The following is a 19,501-nucleotide window of genomic DNA, read 5'->3' on the forward strand; positions in this document are numbered from 1 at the left end:
AACCTGGTGATTCTGTGATTCTGTGAAATGGCCGCGAGTTATGCCAGAGAAGTTATACCATTGGATATTAGGAAAAATTTCTTAACTGAAAGACTGATGAAGCATTGGAACAGGCTGGCCAGGGAAGTGGTGAAGTCACCACTTCCCTGGAGGTGTTCAAAAAACATGTTGATGTGGCACTTCAGGACAGGGTTTAGTAGGCATGGTGGTGTTGGGCTGATGGTTGGACTGTATGATCTTAGAGGTCTTTTCCAAACTTAATGATTCTACTATTCTGTAATAGAAAAAAATGATAGGCAACCCAAGTATATCAGAATCACTGCTTGCTCATTTTGGAGTCAGTGCAATTGCAAACCTACCTAAAGAGAAACTGCTGCAGAGATAATTTGTGCTGTCTCTGAGTTATTGCTGAAGTAATTTTCTCAGCTAAAAATATACAGATAAATATTTTGACTACCTATATTTAGACATTGTCTGCTGCTGTCAGTTTTTTTAATTTTTGGATCTTCTTTTAAGATGGAATATTTTTTATTTTTTCTAAAAAGCCTAAATAGAATAAGTATGACTTGTGTGGTGTAGTTGGTGTAGAGGAATTTTCAGGAGAATTATAATGTTGGATTATCAAAGGTTTTGAATTAAAAATGTCATGATTATATAAATGTCTTTTTATACACAATTTATGTTTTGTTATTGCAATATAATGTTTTTCCTAGTCTGTATTTGTTTTATTCATTGTATTTTAGTCAGCTTACACGCTGAAAATGATTACATCCCTTTTCTGTATGAATGGCAAGGTGAGCCCAGTAATTTTATTGAAGAAGTTTCTGAAGCTTGGTGCTGCAAGATTTGCCTGGAGGTACTAGGCATTCAAAACAGAGGTAGTTGTAGACACACAAAAAAGGCTTTTAATGATTAAATTATAGTTATATACCTCAATCTGGAATGAAATAAGACAGCTTGAAATGTATCTAGAATGGAAAGAAATGAGTCACTGTTAATTAGTGAAAGACAATGAAACTTCTGAAATATTATGCTCAAACTTCATCCTCCCAAGAATATAAAATAAATGGAGATTATGGAAATACAGTTGATATAAAAGCTGAATCAGACAAGAATTTGACACAACTTTCTTTTATCTTTAAACTTCTGACTAATAAGTTATCTGGAAGGAAAGATCAAAACTTTTTTTCTTTGTTACGTGGAGAACTGCCTCTGTTTCTCAGCTGATCCATGGCCTTAGGTATAATTTTATTCAGTTTTACACATGGTAGTTCTGGTGGTGCTCTGCTTTGTGCTGCTGTGCAGGCAAAGAAGTTGTTTTCAGTTTTTCTGTGAAGGTGTGTGTACCTCTAAACCCCACAATGGAATAGAAGTAAATGTTATGAGCATCAAAACACTATGTGTTTTCCAGCCCCTCCCAGCTTTCTTCCCATGTCTGCTTGCTGGCAGCAGGCAGAGCTGCGTGTTGTGTTTCTGCGCATCATCTCATGTCTTACACCACTGTCAAGCAGCAGAGTAGTAAACATGGAGACCAATATAGTATTTGACAGGGGATTAGGGGACAGAAAATGTGAGTGTATCAAGGTTCCTCTGGGGCTGGGATGCAGTGCTACTTTCCAGCATAGTGCCATGCCTGTTGAACAGACCACCTGGGTCTGTAGCTCCCATCCTGGATGTTGTACATCTGGGAAGCTTAAATGCTTGGAGTGTGGTTCCACAGGCCATGCACTCATCTTCCAGCCAAAATTCAACAAAGTCCACTTATAAATAACGTTTCTAAATACTTGTAACCAAGCTACTAAGTCAGTGTACTAACAACAATCAATTATAGTAGCTCTGGTCTGCTGTGAGTGGTTCCTCAGACTGGCAAGACCCCCTGGAGGTACAAGTGCTTTTGTTGTCACGACAGAATAAAACCGTCCACTCTGCCAGTGTTAAACCCTTTGTCCTTGGGTTCATTTGTCTTTGGTCGTGGTTAGTGCCAGAGCAAGCTCCTAAGACAGACCAGAGGAGCTTGCCCTTCATTTTGGTGATTGCAGCTGGGTGTGTCTGACAAGCAGCGGCTGCCCGGCAGCCTCATGTAGACTCAAATTCCTTTAGACATTCTCTTACTTGTTTTCAGTAGCTATGGTGTGATGTCCCAGAATTTTTTTAAACTTATTGTTTGTAAAATTTCCTTCCTAGGTCCTTTGAATAGAGACCTTGATAACACTAATAGCATCATTGGAATGAATTAGAAGTCCAAGAATGTGGTGTTTGCCTTGGTCATGTTCTGCAGGTTCTCACCCTGCCTGCTGCCCCAGGAAGCTCATGACCCTGTTGCTGGACACTCTCTTTCTATTAAGAAAAGTACGAGGCTTCTTATATACTTGGACAGGCACAGCCACCTCCTCTCTTTAGCCCTGTTTTTATTGGCATTGGCAGTGTATGGGCCTCTAAGGTTTTGGCTGTGAACTTAATGGACAGAGCTGTATGTGCATTCTGACAATTGTGCACAATGCATTAGCTATTGTTTCCCAGCACCAAAACACAAGGCGCTTGGCAATGCTAGAGGTTACAACCATGGTGTTAAACAGTGAATGTAGTGAGCTTTACCTGTCTGTGGTTTGTTTTTTTTATGGGAAAAATAACTATAAATAAATACACATTGTAAACCTGATACTGTTTATTTGAGAGGACTGATAAGGTGTAGAAGATCTGAAACACAAAGTGATTAAAATAACTTGCCTGCAAACTGGAATTATGCTTTGTCAGTTGAATGCTGCAGAACTAAGAACCTGGAAGAGCAGGACTAAAGTGCAGAACCTAAGCAGATTCAGAGTAGTGGTGAAGTTTTCTATTCCTGTTCAGATATTGTAGGTGAGACCAATAACAACTAAATAAGTTTGCTCATGAAAGTTATTTAAATCCTTTCTTTGAAAGGAGGAGGAGGGTTTTCCAGGGGTAAACATTCATTTTTGTACCCTTTCTGTTGCCCATGTAAGTGGAGATGTTGCAAACCTAATTAGAACATAGGGCAGGATGCACAAATAACCTGACAAAATGGGTACTTGAATGGTTTACACAGAATTATCTGTTACCAGCACAAACATTGCTCTGACGGAGCAATGTTGATTTTTTTCGTACATGTCATTAGTTTATGCCATCTTCATTCTGGTTAGATGAAAATTACAGATACTGATGTTTGCTTTTCATATTTGACAAGGATGTTAGCTGTGACTGAGTTTCAATGGGTGGTGCTGGCCAGTAACTATGATGCCTGTAATTGCCTCTGGATATGGGCACAGATGCATCGGCAGAGGCATCCAGATAGGGGCACAGAGGTGTCTCTGCACAGCAGTGAGCAAAGACCTTGGCCTGGCTGTTGAATACTGGTAACTTGTGTGTGATGAGATGCTTAGTCACAAAAAAATTTGTGGCAGAGCCAGGTGCAGCTGATGCAAATCGCAATCAGATAACACACCACTGAAGGAATAAAACAGCAGCCTGGTGAGAGGTAAGCTAGCTGGCCCAGGAATCTCTTTTTAGAGATTCCTTCATATTACATGTCTGTAGTAGCATAAAGACTTTTCTTGTTGCATTGGGTATGAAGGATACATGGAATTATAAAACTTTGTTGCATTGGCTTACCTTTTCTTTGGAGTCACCCCAGAGGTCTCTGCCTGTGTAGAATAGGTTGGCTTGTTGAATCCATTTGTAAAATGTTAATCTATAGCTCTGAAATGAGACAGTAATTGCAAGTAATACAGTTTGGTCTAACATAGGTGATTACTCGCTGTGGATAGTATAGAAGGCCTTTAAACATTCTCTGAGAAACACTCTAAATCAAGCACAATAAAAATCGTTTAGGAAATTACCGTTATGAATAAGGTATCTTATGTCATGCCCTGAGGGCTTATAGGAGGTTATAAATTAATTCCCTCATAGTTATCTACTAGGAGGTAACATAAATGTGTAAGAAAAAAACCGGCATTGTGGCACGATAAGAAATATCGTGCTTAATTTCAGTGCTTAAAGCAATTTCAGTGCTTAAACACTGAAAGTGCGAGGAACCCAGATAAATTGTGTCTCTTTCTATGGTGTGGTTTACTAAGGAAAAAAAAGTGTACCAAATCCAGTTTAAGGACTAAATGGCAAGTGAAAGGCATCAGGCTTACTGTTAGTACTGACTTCTTCATCTGTGTTTTGAATGCAAATAATCTTTCTGTGACAGAGGACACCCTGCAGTGCTCTACTCAAATGCTACAATGACCTGGTTGACGTAGATGACTAGTTCAGTGTGAACAGGCAAGCATCCAAGCCACTGAAAACTCTCAGGGTATCTTTCTTAAAGACAGAGTTCATTTATTTGTGACTAACCTGAAAAGCGTTCTGGATCTTCTTGACCTTGTTGGAGGTGCTGGATGTTTTAAAGACCTAAAACCTTATGAAATCATATAGAAGAGGCTGCAATTGCTGACCGCTAAACCAAAAGCTAAGTATACAAGTTGCTTATTGAATGAGGAACAGGCTGTTTGAAAGCAACTGGATGCTAATGAAATGGGCAGAGCTCAGAAAGTTGCCTTTTATATAGAGCGGGTCCTGTTCAGCCTTTGGTAAGCTGACAGATATGGGTAATTTCTCTGTCCTGGTGTCCTGACTCTCTAAAATAAATAAGGACGGACTTTACCAGTTGCTTCTTTCTTTTGCAGTTGATTCAGCTCTTATAGTGCAGACTGAAGGGTTGCTAGGTGCTGTGGTTCTGTGACGATGTACAGTGCTCACTTCAAAGCCCTATGCAAGAAATGTCTGCCCTTCAGAATATTTCAGAGTCCCCTATATTTGTGGGAATGGAGATACAGACTATATAATTTTAAACTTTTAAATATAGAAAAACTGGATCTTCCAAGGGTAATACAAATTGCAGTGAATGGTTGGGCTTTTTTTGCCTCTTAAATGTGGGAAATTTGTCATCACAAGTAATTAGTGATATATTCTTGCCTCTCATGCAGCATCTCAATTCTGGAAAATTTCAGGAAAGTACAATAAATATCCTTAAATGTATCATTTAAAGTTTTCTGTCATGGAGCCATCTTTTAGAAGCTCTAGCTTGTGAGACAGCAGACCTTGCAGTTGAGCAAAGGCAGGCATCTTGGTTTTGGGGTTGGGTTTTTTTTTTTTACTTAAAAATATACTAACCAAACACCAAGAAAAACTTTCCACATCTGAGCCAAAGAGACTTTCCTGCATTGGGACTTGCTCAGCCTTCTGTTAAAGAAGACATTATTAAGGGAGAATTGAAGAAGTTACTACATCAGCATCTCTTCACAGCTTCCAGATATTATTTCTTTGCTGTTACATTTATATTATAGCTGAGCACTAGATTTCTAGTGCATATTTTGGAAGTTTAATCACTGTGCTGTGTTGTGGCTTTCCTTTACTGTGTTGTAGGAAGATGTGGCTGATCAAATGTATCTCAAATTAGAATGGTGAATTCTTATTATTCAGCCTAATTACTGTTTTAAAGCATCAGAATGATGGTTTAAAATGTCAATCATAGGTATATGTTTATGTAGAGGCTATCATCAGATTTGCTACTTCTCTGAGGGAGATAAAAGTGAGTTTGGGACTAGGATGGGTAGAATGAACTGGTTCTGCCTTTAAGGTGATCAGTAGCACTCACTAGTGCAATGGGCAAAGTGTGCCTCTTTGTCATGATAGAAAAGAAATAAAGAAGGTGTGAAGTACATGTTTTATCTTTTCCTCTCATGTCACTCTCTTCAGCTTACAAACTTACGCTCTTCAACTTTCTTTTCCCCTTGTTTCCACAGCTGTTGTGTCTAGAGAGCAAACTCCATCTCTAGGAAGGTTTAAGTTCACCACCACAAACACATCCTTATGTATAACACTGGCTGTACAGCTTTTTGTTTGTTTGTTTTCTAGGGACTTCTGTTTTCATGTTGAAGCACTATTCCTTGGCATCTATTTTCCTGGCTGCTTACCTTTCCAGCTTCCAGTTCATTGATTCTTGTCTGCTCTAAATTTCCTCCCAGACACTTCCCTTTTTGCCTGATGCACACATGTCTCCCTTGCATCTTTGCCTGTCTCCCTTTTGCTGGGTTGCTGGCTCTTCTTGGCAATGACACCTTCTGCCTTAGGCCTCAAACTGAAGATCACATCCACGTCAATCCTGTGACATTTCCACAGTGAATTTATTCCCTTCTTTACTGCAGTCTTTTTAACTTATTTTTTTCCAGTGCAAGTGACTATTCCAGTATTCTGGATTCTCTCTTTTACCTTCTCAATGCCTCTGCTTCGCTCTACTTACATGTCTTTTTTTGGTTTAGTACAAGCAAATATTGTCATTTTATAGATTTTTTTTTTCCTCCCCTACCTTGATTTACTCTTTTTTTTTCTGCAAAATCTTGTTGTTCTTTCTCTTCACGAACACAGATGTTCCTCAACTGCTCTGTTCCTCTAAACTCATCACTTCCTTCAATGACTGGATTCTAATTCCAATTTCTAGTCTCCTGTATGGTTACTCCTAAGCCCACCAAGCCTTTTCTTTTGTAATGGAAATACGATTTAGCTGACCTGTGGGAAGGTGGCAGTGATTTCACTGCTTCCTACTTAGGATTGCATTGCCCTTTCATCTCTTTCTGAGCTAATGGAGCTAATTTGCTTCTAGAGTTTCTCTGCTGGAATTCATCACAGATCCTCTCCCAACCCATCTTCTACCCTATACGTCTGGCAGAAATCCAGGTGTTAAGTAGTGATAGTGCTGTGAGATTCCATAGTGTTGCTGGCCCAATGGTTTTTTTATGTCAAATGTGTTGAAATTATAGCTAACTGAAAGATGCTGGCTGCTAAGAGTCAGATTAAGTTCTTCCCTTGTGAATCATCAACTATTAAAAAAGGTTCTTCAAATGGTCACCACTCCTAAGTGACCTTTACAATCCCATGTTTGCACAGATGCATGGTCTGAAACGAGGCAAACACTGATATGTATGAGGGACCATCAAAGTCCTTCCGGGACTGACAAGTACAAAGGAACAGGCTCTCTTTACTGCTTCAGGAGCACATATTACATACGTGCTTTTAGACAGCAAATTGGTTGAACAACAATTAAAAATACATGGGGAGGATATTCATTTTGTATTTTATAATGGTTGGCACATGTAATAGTCAAGTTGTTTGAAAACTTGAAAAAGATCTTTATTTTTACTTCTAAAGACAGAATACTAAAAGCCAGGATTTCTGAAAAGGAGGCTCTATACTTGATTAACAATGTTTCCCCTAGGTTTCCTTTCTTCGAAAAAGAAGCAAAGGTAGTACCAGCAAACCACAATCCCTTGAAATAATTCTTCTAGTTTATTTTCTGTCAGGTAAGCATTATATTTTTGGGATGCCTTGCTCATATGTATGGGCGGAACAGTGGCCTAAGTGACAGAGTGGAGCTTTCTAACTGTTTTTATCTAAATGTGCTTCTAGAGAGCATGCTATATGGAAGAATTAGCCAATGACTCTGCCACTGACTGAATGTGCTGTGAAAAGTCAACTAACCTCTTTCTTCCTTTCCTACTGAAGCCTATATGACATTTCACAGTTGCCTCTTCCCTGGCATTTAATTTTCCTGGCAATTATGACTTAGCAACAGGTAAACAATAACACTACTGTAAAGAAAAAGTATGTATTCTTGTTGCTTAGCAGTTGCTCTCAACACAATGAAGATCAGCCTTTAATGAGGAATTGCATGCTTGAAAATATTTTCTTTCCCACCTATATTGGTTATTCTAATAAAATATATTAAAACCTTCTGCAATCCTAAACACTTCGGTAAGCTAGGAAGCTTGTATGAAAACTCATCATAGTACATTTAAACTTTTGACGATTTCCTCAGCTGTCCTTGGTCTTCCAGGTGATTTCATGTTCTTGCCAGTGCTACCAGGTCCTTCTCTATAATAATATTTTTCCCCCTTCAAAAATTTTGTCATATTACTGGCCTCTTTTCTGATGAGCTGAAATGATTTGTTCCTCTTGGACTACTGATCCTGTTGAACACCATTATTTGTAATGATAGACAAATGGTATTGCATTATGCTGTGTTACTGGGCCACTGCAGAAGTTAAGGAATAGTGAGATGCTGACTGACCGTTTTTGTTTGTATATTAGGGGAACTTCAGTAAACTAGTCCTTGTACCTAGTAATATCTCAATAATGTTCTGGTGCCTCAGGTGTTCTGTCTATTGTTGCCTTCTGTTGCTGAGAGAAACTTCAAGTACAACAATATTAATTTTTCGGAATTATTGCTAAGTTTATTCTGACACCAAGCTTTCATGCCGGATAGATCAAGTCTCTTGATGTGTTCTTGTTCTCACCTCATCTTGGCTTATCCTGGAATAAAGTATCATATCTTGACAGAATGCCAATACTACAAATCAGTAGTGACTATATAGATATTGGCTGCCTGGTCCTCTGTGCATGTGACATCACAAGTTGGCTCTGTGAAGGGTGATAGCTGAAACAAAGTGAGAGTGCTGTTATACAGCCTTTTTCAGGTAATTGTTAACTCCCATTGCCACCAAGATCTTGGGAGATATTTAGCAGAAAAAGTGCCCTGTGCTAGGGGTCAGCCTTCAAAAGACTCTGAGGTTGTATACCAACCAACTAGTGTCCTAGACCTCAGCTTGGAGAAGAACCCACGTGCTAGGTACCCAAAGCAGTGGGTGGCACTTTCTTTTCATTCCTTTATGCTTTCACAAAGGAGAGTGGAGGCTTGCTTCTCCCCACAGTCTCCTTTTTCTATCTTAGTAGCCTAGCCTCTCTCACATTTCTTTGCTCCATCGACAGCCTTTGCACATCTTACTGTAGTATCTTCTACTGTCTGTGGGGGTAGCATCACTAATTTATGAATGTCCAAATAATGAGAAGCACCAACTTAATGGACGCTGCTTCTGAAACATCTGTGGTTTCAGGAAAGGAAAATACATACTTAGTACGAGGAGCGTGCCTTTGTACCATGCATTTAATGGAGAGTACTTTTAAAAGGTAGGTTTCTCTTTATTCTCCTTGCTGTTTTAATAGCTTTATGAAAAGGTATGGAAATATTATTTCACTAGTATGAGATGTATTCTCACAAATTCCCTCCAATATCCCGTTTTGCTTCCTGGTCAGTTAGAAAGTTTTTTTTTTTTTCTGTTTGTAACTCCAGATTCTAAGCTTTTGTGTAGGTTTTCTTTTATTCACATTTAGCATATCTCTCAAACTTGCCTTTGTCTTTCACCGGCTGTCAGTGCAGTTGAGATGTGGAATAACAGATCACAATCTAACACGTCATAATTCCTAAAGCATTAAATGGTCTTGTTCTGCTACTGCGTGAACCTGTGAGTATCAGATAACGCTGTGATCTCCAGTATCCTTAGGTTAGGCTGAGGCGGGTCTTGCTACTTTTGAAAAAAAACCCAAACCAACCCCAACAATAAATGTGGATGGTGGTTAGGTAGAATGGGTGGTAATACCCCTGTTGTCTCTGCTGTAGGGAAGCTCTCTATAGCAAGCCTTTTGCTGGAAACTGAGGAAGGCATGCTAATGTTTTTGTAAAGGGTTCTGTGATGCATGGAATGTTTAGGGACGGGGGGTAGGATTTGTGTGATTGCTGCCTATACTGTGCAATCAACCTCTTGCGTGTGTGTCAGAACACTCGCGCTGTAAGCTGGTGGAGTATACTCCTCCCTGTCTCCTCTTCCTTCAAAAAGAATTACTATATTTACATTTAAGGTCACCTATTATTGACCAGTTAAAAAGATGCTCTGCCAATCCTGGTAGTATTACGTTCTTGCTATCAGTATTGAATCTTGTCTTGAACTTTCCTGCCTGGAACTTGATTTTAGCCTTGCAAGTATAGAAGTTGGTTTCATGGTGTTTATGTCCTGGGGTTTGTGTTTCTAAATACAGATATTACTTAAATCAATTTGAATTTATTTACATTGTTTTTTGCAGGGAAGTCCCAGGTCTCCCATCCTTTGGTGTTTCCCTCTATCTTCTCTCCCTGTGCTAGCTTCTCCACTGCTGGTTGCTGGGTTGGGGCTGTGCAATGTCTGGCAGAGATTTTGCCCTTTGAACATATGTTGATCCCAGGACAGCAAAGCAGGCTGCTTCAGCAGTGTTCAGCTTTATCTGTGAAGCTTGCATTCCTGCACGCTTTGTTCTTGTGGAATATTATTCCTTGCTTTTGTGGGTTTTTTCCCCCTACTAGACCTTTCCGTCCTGGCCCGCCCTGAGTGCTGTGCATGTCTCTATCAGAGCCAGGGCTGCTGCCACCCTGGGGATTGCTCCGGGGGTGCCTGGGGTGCACTCGGTGATGCCCAAGAACAATGTCATGGTGTTAGACATCTCATTAAAATTTCATGAGAATCCAATACATTCATAACGCAAGACAGAGCTGAGCAGAGTCCAGTTGTCAAAGTAAAAACAAGCCAATAAGCATGTCATGGGTGGAGCTACTGCAGTATGGGTAAAACTAATTCTGAATGAAGACCTTTTTATTAAACATATTGGGCCTGAATGAATTGAGTTATTTGGCTTGTGACAGACTAGGGAATTCCTTGATTTTATCAGTGCACAGTGAAAAATCCAGCGTTTTTCTGTTCAGTATGTGAAGCCAACATGCTATAGGAAAGGGATTGATCGGGAGCTGGCTGTTATGAATTTTTCATGAGCTGGTGTGCGGGGCTGAATGGCTCCAGCGCGCGTCGGTGTGTAGCTGGCAGGCGAGCTGCATCCACAGGGAGGCTGCTGACACAGAAACACTTTGGCGCATTTTCAGAGGGAGCGCTGGGCTGATAAAGGGTTTTCTGCCAGCCTGGCTTATCGTCCTTCAATTTATGTTGCTGTGGCTTCAGGCAGCCTTTCCACTTGGAGCCCAGACTTGTGAATGAGCGGGGTAAGCTCTGCCGATTTATCAGCATTTTTAATCTGCGGCGATGCCTGCATGATGTGTTTTTGTTACATTTTCTGAGTGGTGAGAGAGCTCCCATAACATCTAAGCTATGACAGCAAAAGATTCTTTTAGGGAACTTGCGACTCCAGAGTCAGAGATTTACATAAGGACTTTCAAAGAACAAATGCATTTAGAGCTTGAGCTTCCCAAGCTGCCTGGGAACAGACCTACGTCTCCAAAAATTTCTCCTCGCAGTTCACCGAGGAACTCTCCGTGCTTTTTCAGAAAGTTGCTCGTGAATAAAAGCATCCGCCAGCGTCGTCGCTTTACGGTGGCACATACATGGTAAGATCTGCTGGGTATCAGTGTGGGTTTACAAAACTGTGCGTAATTGTGGTTTTAAGAGGGAAAAATGAGCTGAGATTCATTCACGGTACTCCCTGCAAGTGTTAAATGAATAGAGCAGAAGGCAGCCAAAGTATGTATAATGCAGTGCCTTAACAATTGTCATTCAGCTTCTGTTCTCCAGGATAAATCCAGCCCATTATTCATGTGTGCTGTGGTTAATCTTCGTTTAACAAAGGCAGCAGCCGGTAACTTTCTCAGGCATTCTGTTATAGGTAGACCACATGAATTGATTTCAGAACCTTCAAGACATATTTTTTCCTTTGACCCTGTCAGCTCTGGTTGGTAGTGACAGTACAGCGAAGACCGGGTGATTTGGGCAGGGGATTCTTGGGGTTAAATGCTGGAAAGGTCTTTTGACTTCACTGTGAGGGGCTTTTAAACAGTTTTTTCTGGCTGCAAATATCCCTTTCAGCCATTTCTTCAAGGAAACTCTGTCTGAGAGTCGTCTTTTCCTTCCCTTCAAATTACTAACCCCAAATAGTCAATTTGCATACCATTACAGTTGATTGTGAGCTGCCTCTGACTGTTGGTTATCCTATGCCATAAACAGTAATCAAAATATATAATTCAGGAACATCTGTGAGAATCTCATTGTTCCATTTTCTGAATTTACTCTCCAGGGGTCTCGTATGGTCCACCTTCTAAATTCCCAAAGTCTATAAATATGCACAAGTTGACCGTGGGAATTAAACCAGAAAACTTCCAGTAACCTAGATATTTTTAAACTCTGTTCATCCATAGCGATATCCATTACCTTTCTATTTCATAGACTGAATTGGAGGAGGAAGGATGAGGCTATCCCATTTCTATCTGTAGGAACCAGTTGTTTCGGGGTATCTGAAATACCCATCCTTATCTGCTACATTTTAAGACAGAATGTTGTTTTTAAATGGTTTATTTGAGTCATGCTGAAATTCAGAGCTGTAGTAACTTGAGAAGTGAATTATTAATTACTTACTTAGTAGATTAGTACCTCTTACAATTGTTCTGTGCTGTTAAACAGTAAGAAAAATAAGAAGAAAAACTGTAAACTTCCATACCAGGGAGTTCTACTGAGTAGAACTGGGATAACTGACTTTTTATTTTTTATTAAAGATGGTCTGAAATGCGTGCAGGGTGCAGCAGCATTCAATTCAAAATAGAATTCTAGAATCTAGACTATCTGCTTTTTTATTTCTAATCCAAGCAGTAATAACAACCACCATGCTGTAACGGCTTCAGTGTGTTCTTCAGCTTCCTCTAGCATTTTAATTGGTTGTAGTCAGTAGTGTTTAGGTTTATATGCAGTAATTCCCTCGAACATCTGTCATCTCTCTCAGTGTTGAAGCAGTGGGGTGCTGCTCCTTGTACCTCCACCAGCATGGTTTGAGAGATGCACAGTGTAGAAAGATGGTACTGCTGAGAATTAGTAGAGCAGAATGAGGTGAGACTCAATACAAAAAAGAAAAACAAAAAAAGAAAACACATATATATGCTATATATTATAGTTCTAACTAATAATCTATACCTGAATCAACTTGTAAAGGAGGTAAGATACTCTAGGTTCGTTTTTTTAATGGAATGATGGAAGGTTCTCATACCCTTTTCATTTATTTAAAGTTATAGCAGCTGTTTGTGAACTGCACATAAGTATTTAAACCTCACATTGGAAGTAAAATAGTGCAGAAATGAAGAAAATTACCCTTGCAGAGACTGGTTCTCAGAATGTATGAGTGCAAGCGCATGTTTAACACAGTCAAAACGTACAGCAAATCCAGACATATTTTCAGTTTGGTTTAGCAGCTTATAGAACAGGAGGGATTTTAAACTATTTAACTGTGATAGAACATTCCATTAGGGTGTCTGTACAGCTGTTACATGTATGTTGTAGGTGGTGTGCTATCTAACTGAATTTGCTTATTACTTGTAAATTTGTTGTGCAAGGCATGAAAACATCATCACCTGTGCTAAGTAAAAAAGCACTTACATAAGGTTCTCTTTTGTGTTGAGCTGGGAAGGAGTATATGCATAGCAAAGGAATTACCTCGGGAGTAAATGTATGAGAAGTATCAACTACACAGCAATACTAAGCAAGGAAATTAATTCACACTGTTGAATATAGTGTAATCAGTAACTTTTATAGTCTGGTAAATAGAACTGAAATAGTAAACTTCCTCAGTTTGGGGGTTAGTAGCATGGTAAATTATGATCTTTCACCAAGTTTATCATCATTGCTATGTTACTTGATAAATCTTGAATTCAGTATTCTGTGCCCCTTATTTTCAGTTTTCTGTCTTCCCTTGCTCTTCTCCTTTCCTTTCTAACTAATTGCCTTTTCTATGCGTTTTCCTTCTTTTGTAACTGAATACATTTCTGCTTTTTTCTCCTGATTATACTGATGAAAACTGTCATCACCGCTTTTCTCCAGTATCCACTCGTCAGATCTTATCCAAAAAGGAAAGTGAAATTTCAGACCTTTTAAAAAATAAGGCCGTGATTCAAATGTTTCTGCGCTCCCAATCTTTCTCTTCCTCAGGATCCAGCTCTCACGACAGTACGTGACCAACATGTCAACACAGCTGCCTTCAAACATCTGTCAAGCTGATCCCTTCCTGCTCCAGACCCCTTAAATAGTTTGCCATGGCTGCTGTTGCTGTATCCAGTCTTCAAATGCCTCATTTTTGTAAAATAAGAGTACAAAACCTCTTAAGCCTTTTGTCTTTTTCCTCCACTGGAATCCACAAGTCTCATTCTTCTTTTCTTGCATCTATCATTTTTGTCCTGGAGATCCTGAAAGCTCGTACCCTGTTTTTTCCTTTCTGACAGTTCCCCTTGTATCGCTTGCATTTTGTGGAGTTGTGTGAGGAAAAGAGCAGGCAGTAGTTGACGTGACTTGATACCTGTTAGTGGCCATCTAAATTTTGGACATCCACCTTAGTTGCAGAGTTTCCTCTGAAGTCACTGGAGAGGGGACAGCATCTCCAGAACAAAAAGAGATATGCTTGGTCCATAGCGCATTTCCGTGTGAGCCAGCACTAACGCAGAAACAGCACGTTCCCTCTCCACTGCTCATGGTCTCTTCTCCCTTGCTCTGGCCTTAACCTGAGGACTTTCAAAGCAATAGTCTTTAAAATGGCTTTTATTTTCTACAGGTCTGCCATCTTTTTGTAAATTCTGTTAGTATCATTTGAATTCCACTCAAAGCAAGGTTCTCAGAAATGTCTTGGAAGATCCTGAACATCTAAAAGAAAGTAGATGTTTTCCAATTCACTCTGCTGCTTATAATATGATTTTATTTATCTTGCAATATTTATCTTCAAGATTATAGAACTTCTTAGAAAATATTTGTACAACGTAGATCACTTAGTTTCTTGAGGGACAGACAATCATTGGCTGCACTGTGTGATGAGCTCTAGCTTTTTAATGAAATGGCTTCTAGAATATGATGTTCGTTGTCTTTTCCTAACTAAGACTTTTGTGTTTTTTTCCCAGATATTCGCCTTTAGCTTTCATCATTTTAGTGTTTTTAAGCCTTTTGTTTTCTTATACTTATCATCTAGTTTATGAAGAAAATACAGGACAGAACAGAAGTGGTATTATGGGAAATTTTCCTTTTTTTTTTCTTTTGGTTATCCTTTAGTGTAATTGAAATACAGACGCACATTTGCTTTTAAAAAATATAATATAAATCATATGCTAGCCTTGTTTTTTTTAAAACACGATCTGTTTTCTTTACACAATGTTCTTCAGTGATGGAATTTAGTAACTTAAATAATATGGCACAATCCGGTCACAGGGGTAGCACTTGAGTGTTTTCCAAGTCTGCTGAATTACAACTGATCCATTTAATTACTTGAAGCTGCACAATGTACTACAGGCGTACCCAAGCTATCAAAAGATGTCACGTTTTGATTTGCTTTCTGACCATTGTGCTTCTAGAACCAAGTAGGAAAGACTTGCCTAGTGGCAACCCACACTTGGAACAGTGCTTCAGTAAATTCAGGTTTTGGAGACTGGATACTTGAAATTGCTAAGGATAACAGAAGTTTATAAGATCCATTAATTTCTCCAGTCTTTTGATCACGTTATGGTGGTGTGTACAAGTCACAGGACAGAACTTGTGTGGAGAACTGGAGCTCCCAGGAGGATCTTGTCCCTGTTGGAGCTTCTTTCAGAACCAATACTGTTGTGTCCAAGCGTGATGAGGTGGCCTCTGCTCTGTACTGGTAACTCATGCACCAGGGCCCCTGATTTGAGAGCTCCTGACCAGCTTCATCTAATGCTTCAGCTAGAGCGACTGCCTTTTGCTTTGTGGGCAAAGCTAGTGTCTCTCTGCATAGCCTGTCTCCCTGAAAGGACTGTATGATATGCTTTTGGACCTGTTTCAACTTTGCTGTATATATGACAGGATCTATTTCCATAGTTCAGGCATTGAATAACACACTTGTCTTTACTTTGATGAGCTGATCTGTTTGTGTTTCTCACTTATTTTTTTTCCATTTTGGAGAAACAGAATGATTCTCTTCCTTTCTGGTTTTTTTTTTTGTTTTCTTTTGAACTGGGACTGGTGTTTAACACACTGTGTTGCTCAGTTATCTCCTGAAAGTTCTAGGAGAAACAAACTGAAATGAGTAGGGAAAAGGATGGGGAAAACAGAAGGCTCTCCTCTTTTTCTTTGCTGAATATGTTCTCCCATCTGTCCCAGTGAGAGTTTCTGAGTGCTAGCAGCAGGTGGCAGGAAGGATTCCAAAGGGCATGAAGGTGAGGAGGGAAGATCTCTTCAGACAGTAGAAATAAGCACACGCAACAAAAACAGAACCAGCTCTGTTCTGACTGTATATATTGCCTCTAAACCCTGTCTACAGCCATGAAGGACAGGAAGGAGAAACTTCTTTCATCCCTCAGCCACTTATGTGGGAAAACATGATGTTAAATACTCGCCAGCTGTTACAGATTCAAGTGAAGTACAACAGGTTATTATATTACTGATAATTCGATTTTGGTAGATTCAGCTGTTTCTCTGAGAGATAGAGAAAGAGGGTGGATCCCTTCTCAGGGAAACAGATGCTCTTTCTGAAATTTGTAATACCTTTAAGTAATTTTTTAATGTTTACAGTGTACCACTTTATGAGGAATATGGATTCAGAGAGGTTTCATGGCTCAGTGTTGTTGCTGAGAGAATCAATGACCTCCAACTCTCATACACAGGCTTAACTACTAAGCCAACGTTTTCTGTGCCAAATGGTTTCTTAAGGAAGCTCTACTGTTGAATTCAGCTTTGTTGAAAGCTGTATTGATGTGTGAAACTCGCCATTGCAAGAGTATCTACAGATTTGTGCTGTATGTTTCTAGGAGGTACAGTTTGCTTCTTACGTGCTTGAGTTGGTTGCCAGAACAGACTTATAAACCCCAAATGTGTCTACCACGTAATTTATGCAGTGTGGATTAGCTTCACTGCAGAGCTCTGCATTCACTGGTGCATCATTGGTCTTTTTATCTTTTTCAACTTTTTTTGTTTCTGAATAACCACAACTGTCTCTCTTTAATGTTGCACTTGTATTACCTGGGATTACCCTATGAGAACATCACATGGGTTCCACAGTGGTGGTGTGTTTCTGTGTCACATGGCACAAAAATGAGGGGAGCTTGACAGACTGGGTTTGTGGTTTATTCCATAGTGATCATGGTACAAGTATTCTGCAATAGTAAATAGTGAGTTTAAGTTAAAACATGATGATAATCTTGGCAGAGGTGAATTAAAGCAGTGCCACAGAAAATGCTTGGCTGGTTCTGTGTGTGGATTTGCAAACCTAGATTTAGAGAAGTAGAAAGAAGAGAGGAGATTTGGGCAACTGCAATGTGAAAATTAATGTTGCATTCAATTTCCTGTTGGACTACCTGAGTAAGCATGATATACCAAGTATAAGTAACAGACCTGAACACTGCTCATGGGATGCTATGACTTTTACCGAGTTTTGGGAGGTGTTACCTTGGATGCAAGTGTTTGAATCCATGTTGTTCCTTACACCTTATAGTTTGCTTCTTGCCTTTTCTGGTCTGACAGAAAATACGGTGTTTTATGAATCAATAGGCAGTATTGCTTGACACGTGTGAGTTCCTGTCTCAGCACAGCATAAGGCTACAGCAGATAAGAAATAATAGACATTTGTGAAATTCACTGAAATAGGGACACACAAGCATAATGCTAAGGTAAAACTAGAAGACTGGTGAAACAGCAGCTGATAATGTCTTGAGATACAATATTGCCGTAGCTACCCATAGAAAAATTTATTAATGTGAAATATGGTTTTCTTTTCTAAGAAATACATACATAGATTCAATCTGTTTTTTTTATAATAAACCTCTACTGATGAGAAGTACTAGAAAAAACCCTTAGTTTTAAGTTTCTCAATTATTTTTTTTTCTTTCCTAACACTGCAGATAGGTGCTAAGGAGAGAAGCAAGTATTAAATAATGTAGGAATAGGACTGCGGAGAAACAGCAATATATTGGTGGATTTGTTTTCTTCTTATGGTTAAAAACTCCTGATTTTTTAATGATGGACAAAACACTTGATTGATCTGCTGGTACCTCATGAATAATATAAATGAATATAGACCTTCCTTGTGATGTGGTACGCTATAGTATGCTCACATTTTGCACATTGCTAGAGTGGTGCACTTAAATAGGAATCAGGTTTGACCCTGATGGATTTAAGTTTTGACTCTTTCCAATAAAACTGGTTGACAAAAATGTGAGAAGAACTTGGAGTAAGGAAGGCTGAGGAGTACATAGATTCAAGTCGTCCATTAAATGAGTTGAGGAAGGAGGAAAAAGATGCAGATTGGAGGAGGAGGCGATGCTGAGGGACCATAAATGTACAGATTGAAGTATTTGTTTGACATTCCTAGTAACACTGGAGTATGAAAAAGAACTGTTTCAAAACTTCCCAGTGCTTCAGAGAGACTTCTGTTGCTTCAGAGTTGGAGCCGTTCCGCAAATTGTAGAGTTTAGACGGGTGACCAGGGTGAGACCAGAGGGTTATAACTGCAGGGGCCGGACTGACCGACCCTGCTGACGTATGTAGCCACCAACCTCTTTTATCTCAGTAGCATCCTTCTCTGCAGCAGCAGCTGCTGTTGCTGTCATTGGCAGAGAAAGCACTGGGGACATGAATTTCATTTTTTCGTTTTTGTTGCTGTAAAAATCTGCTGCATTAGGAAACTGCCTACTTTGCTGCTGTCTAAAACATGTTTGGACTGGAAAAGGAGAGATTTTATGGGTAGAATTAGGATGCCTACACTCACTAGAACTGAATTTACCTTGATATGCTCAATATGAGGTTGTTTAAAGGCCTTCTGCCTTTTTTTTTTGTCTAAGCCAGCAAGTTGCACTTTATCATGACAGAGCAATTTATTGCAGCTTTCTCCACAACAGATTTAAATGCTGTGAAGGCAAAACATGTGCATGACAGCTAATGGAATTAAATGGGAATCATTTTATCATTTTGTCCTGAATCAGTCTGTACTCATGTGGAGAAAGAGTTTTTGTTGCACTTCCAGTAGCTCCATGCATCCAGCATTATGTAGCTCAGCTATTGCTAAGATGAAGATTTTTCATTGTGCGGTTGTGTACAATGTGTGGTGCATCATGATGCAGACCTCAGAAAAGGAGTCTTATTCAGAATAAAAATGTGCTGCAGGTAGATTCATACATATGGATATACTGAATAATTTGCATTTCATTGCATATTTGCCTTGGTACAGTAATTTCTTGGATTTCTGTTTTATTGATTTCTGACGAAGCTAGCTGTCTAGATGTTGGCATGGAAAAGCAAGCCCATTGTACCATCTGAAAGCATACTCCTGAAAGGAAGCATAAGGAGACGTTTATCTCACTTCATCAGTAAAAGAAAACAGAATTCAATTGATTTTTCTCTCTGCTCAGCACAGCTTTCAAACTGATACTGGGTGGCAGAGGGCAAGTACAACAAAAACATTCAAGAAATTATCTTGTTTTATGATACTAGCATGTAGTTTTTACCATGTGTCATAGTATTTACATGTTCTTAAAATGTGCAGAACATAGTAAATTAATAGTTGCTTGCTGCCTTTTCAATAGATAAAGAATCATATAAAGAGCCACGTGAAAATTAGAAACATTTTGTGCTGCTACTTCATTTCAAAAAGCTTTAAT

At 39.4% G+C, this 19,501-nt stretch overlaps 1 protein-coding gene across 1 annotated transcript in view; it reads left to right on the forward strand.

The window, feature by feature from the left end:
• The first annotated feature begins 10,831 nt into the window (after nt 1-10,831).
• Nucleotides 10,832-19,501, forward strand: part of LOC138723156 (3',5'-cyclic-AMP phosphodiesterase 4B) — a 170,661-nt gene continuing 161,991 nt past the window's right edge. The window contains exon 1 of the mRNA XM_069862043.1: nt 10,832-11,263. Coding sequence (XP_069718144.1) covers nt 11,028-11,263 — 236 coding nt within the window. The 5' untranslated portion in view covers nt 10,832-11,027. The remainder of the gene's footprint in view (nt 11,264-19,501) is intronic.

Source organism: Phaenicophaeus curvirostris, chromosome 8 (genome assembly GCF_032191515.1).
Source record: "Phaenicophaeus curvirostris isolate KB17595 chromosome 8, BPBGC_Pcur_1.0, whole genome shotgun sequence".
NCBI lineage: Eukaryota > Metazoa > Chordata > Aves > Cuculiformes > Cuculidae > Phaenicophaeus > Phaenicophaeus curvirostris.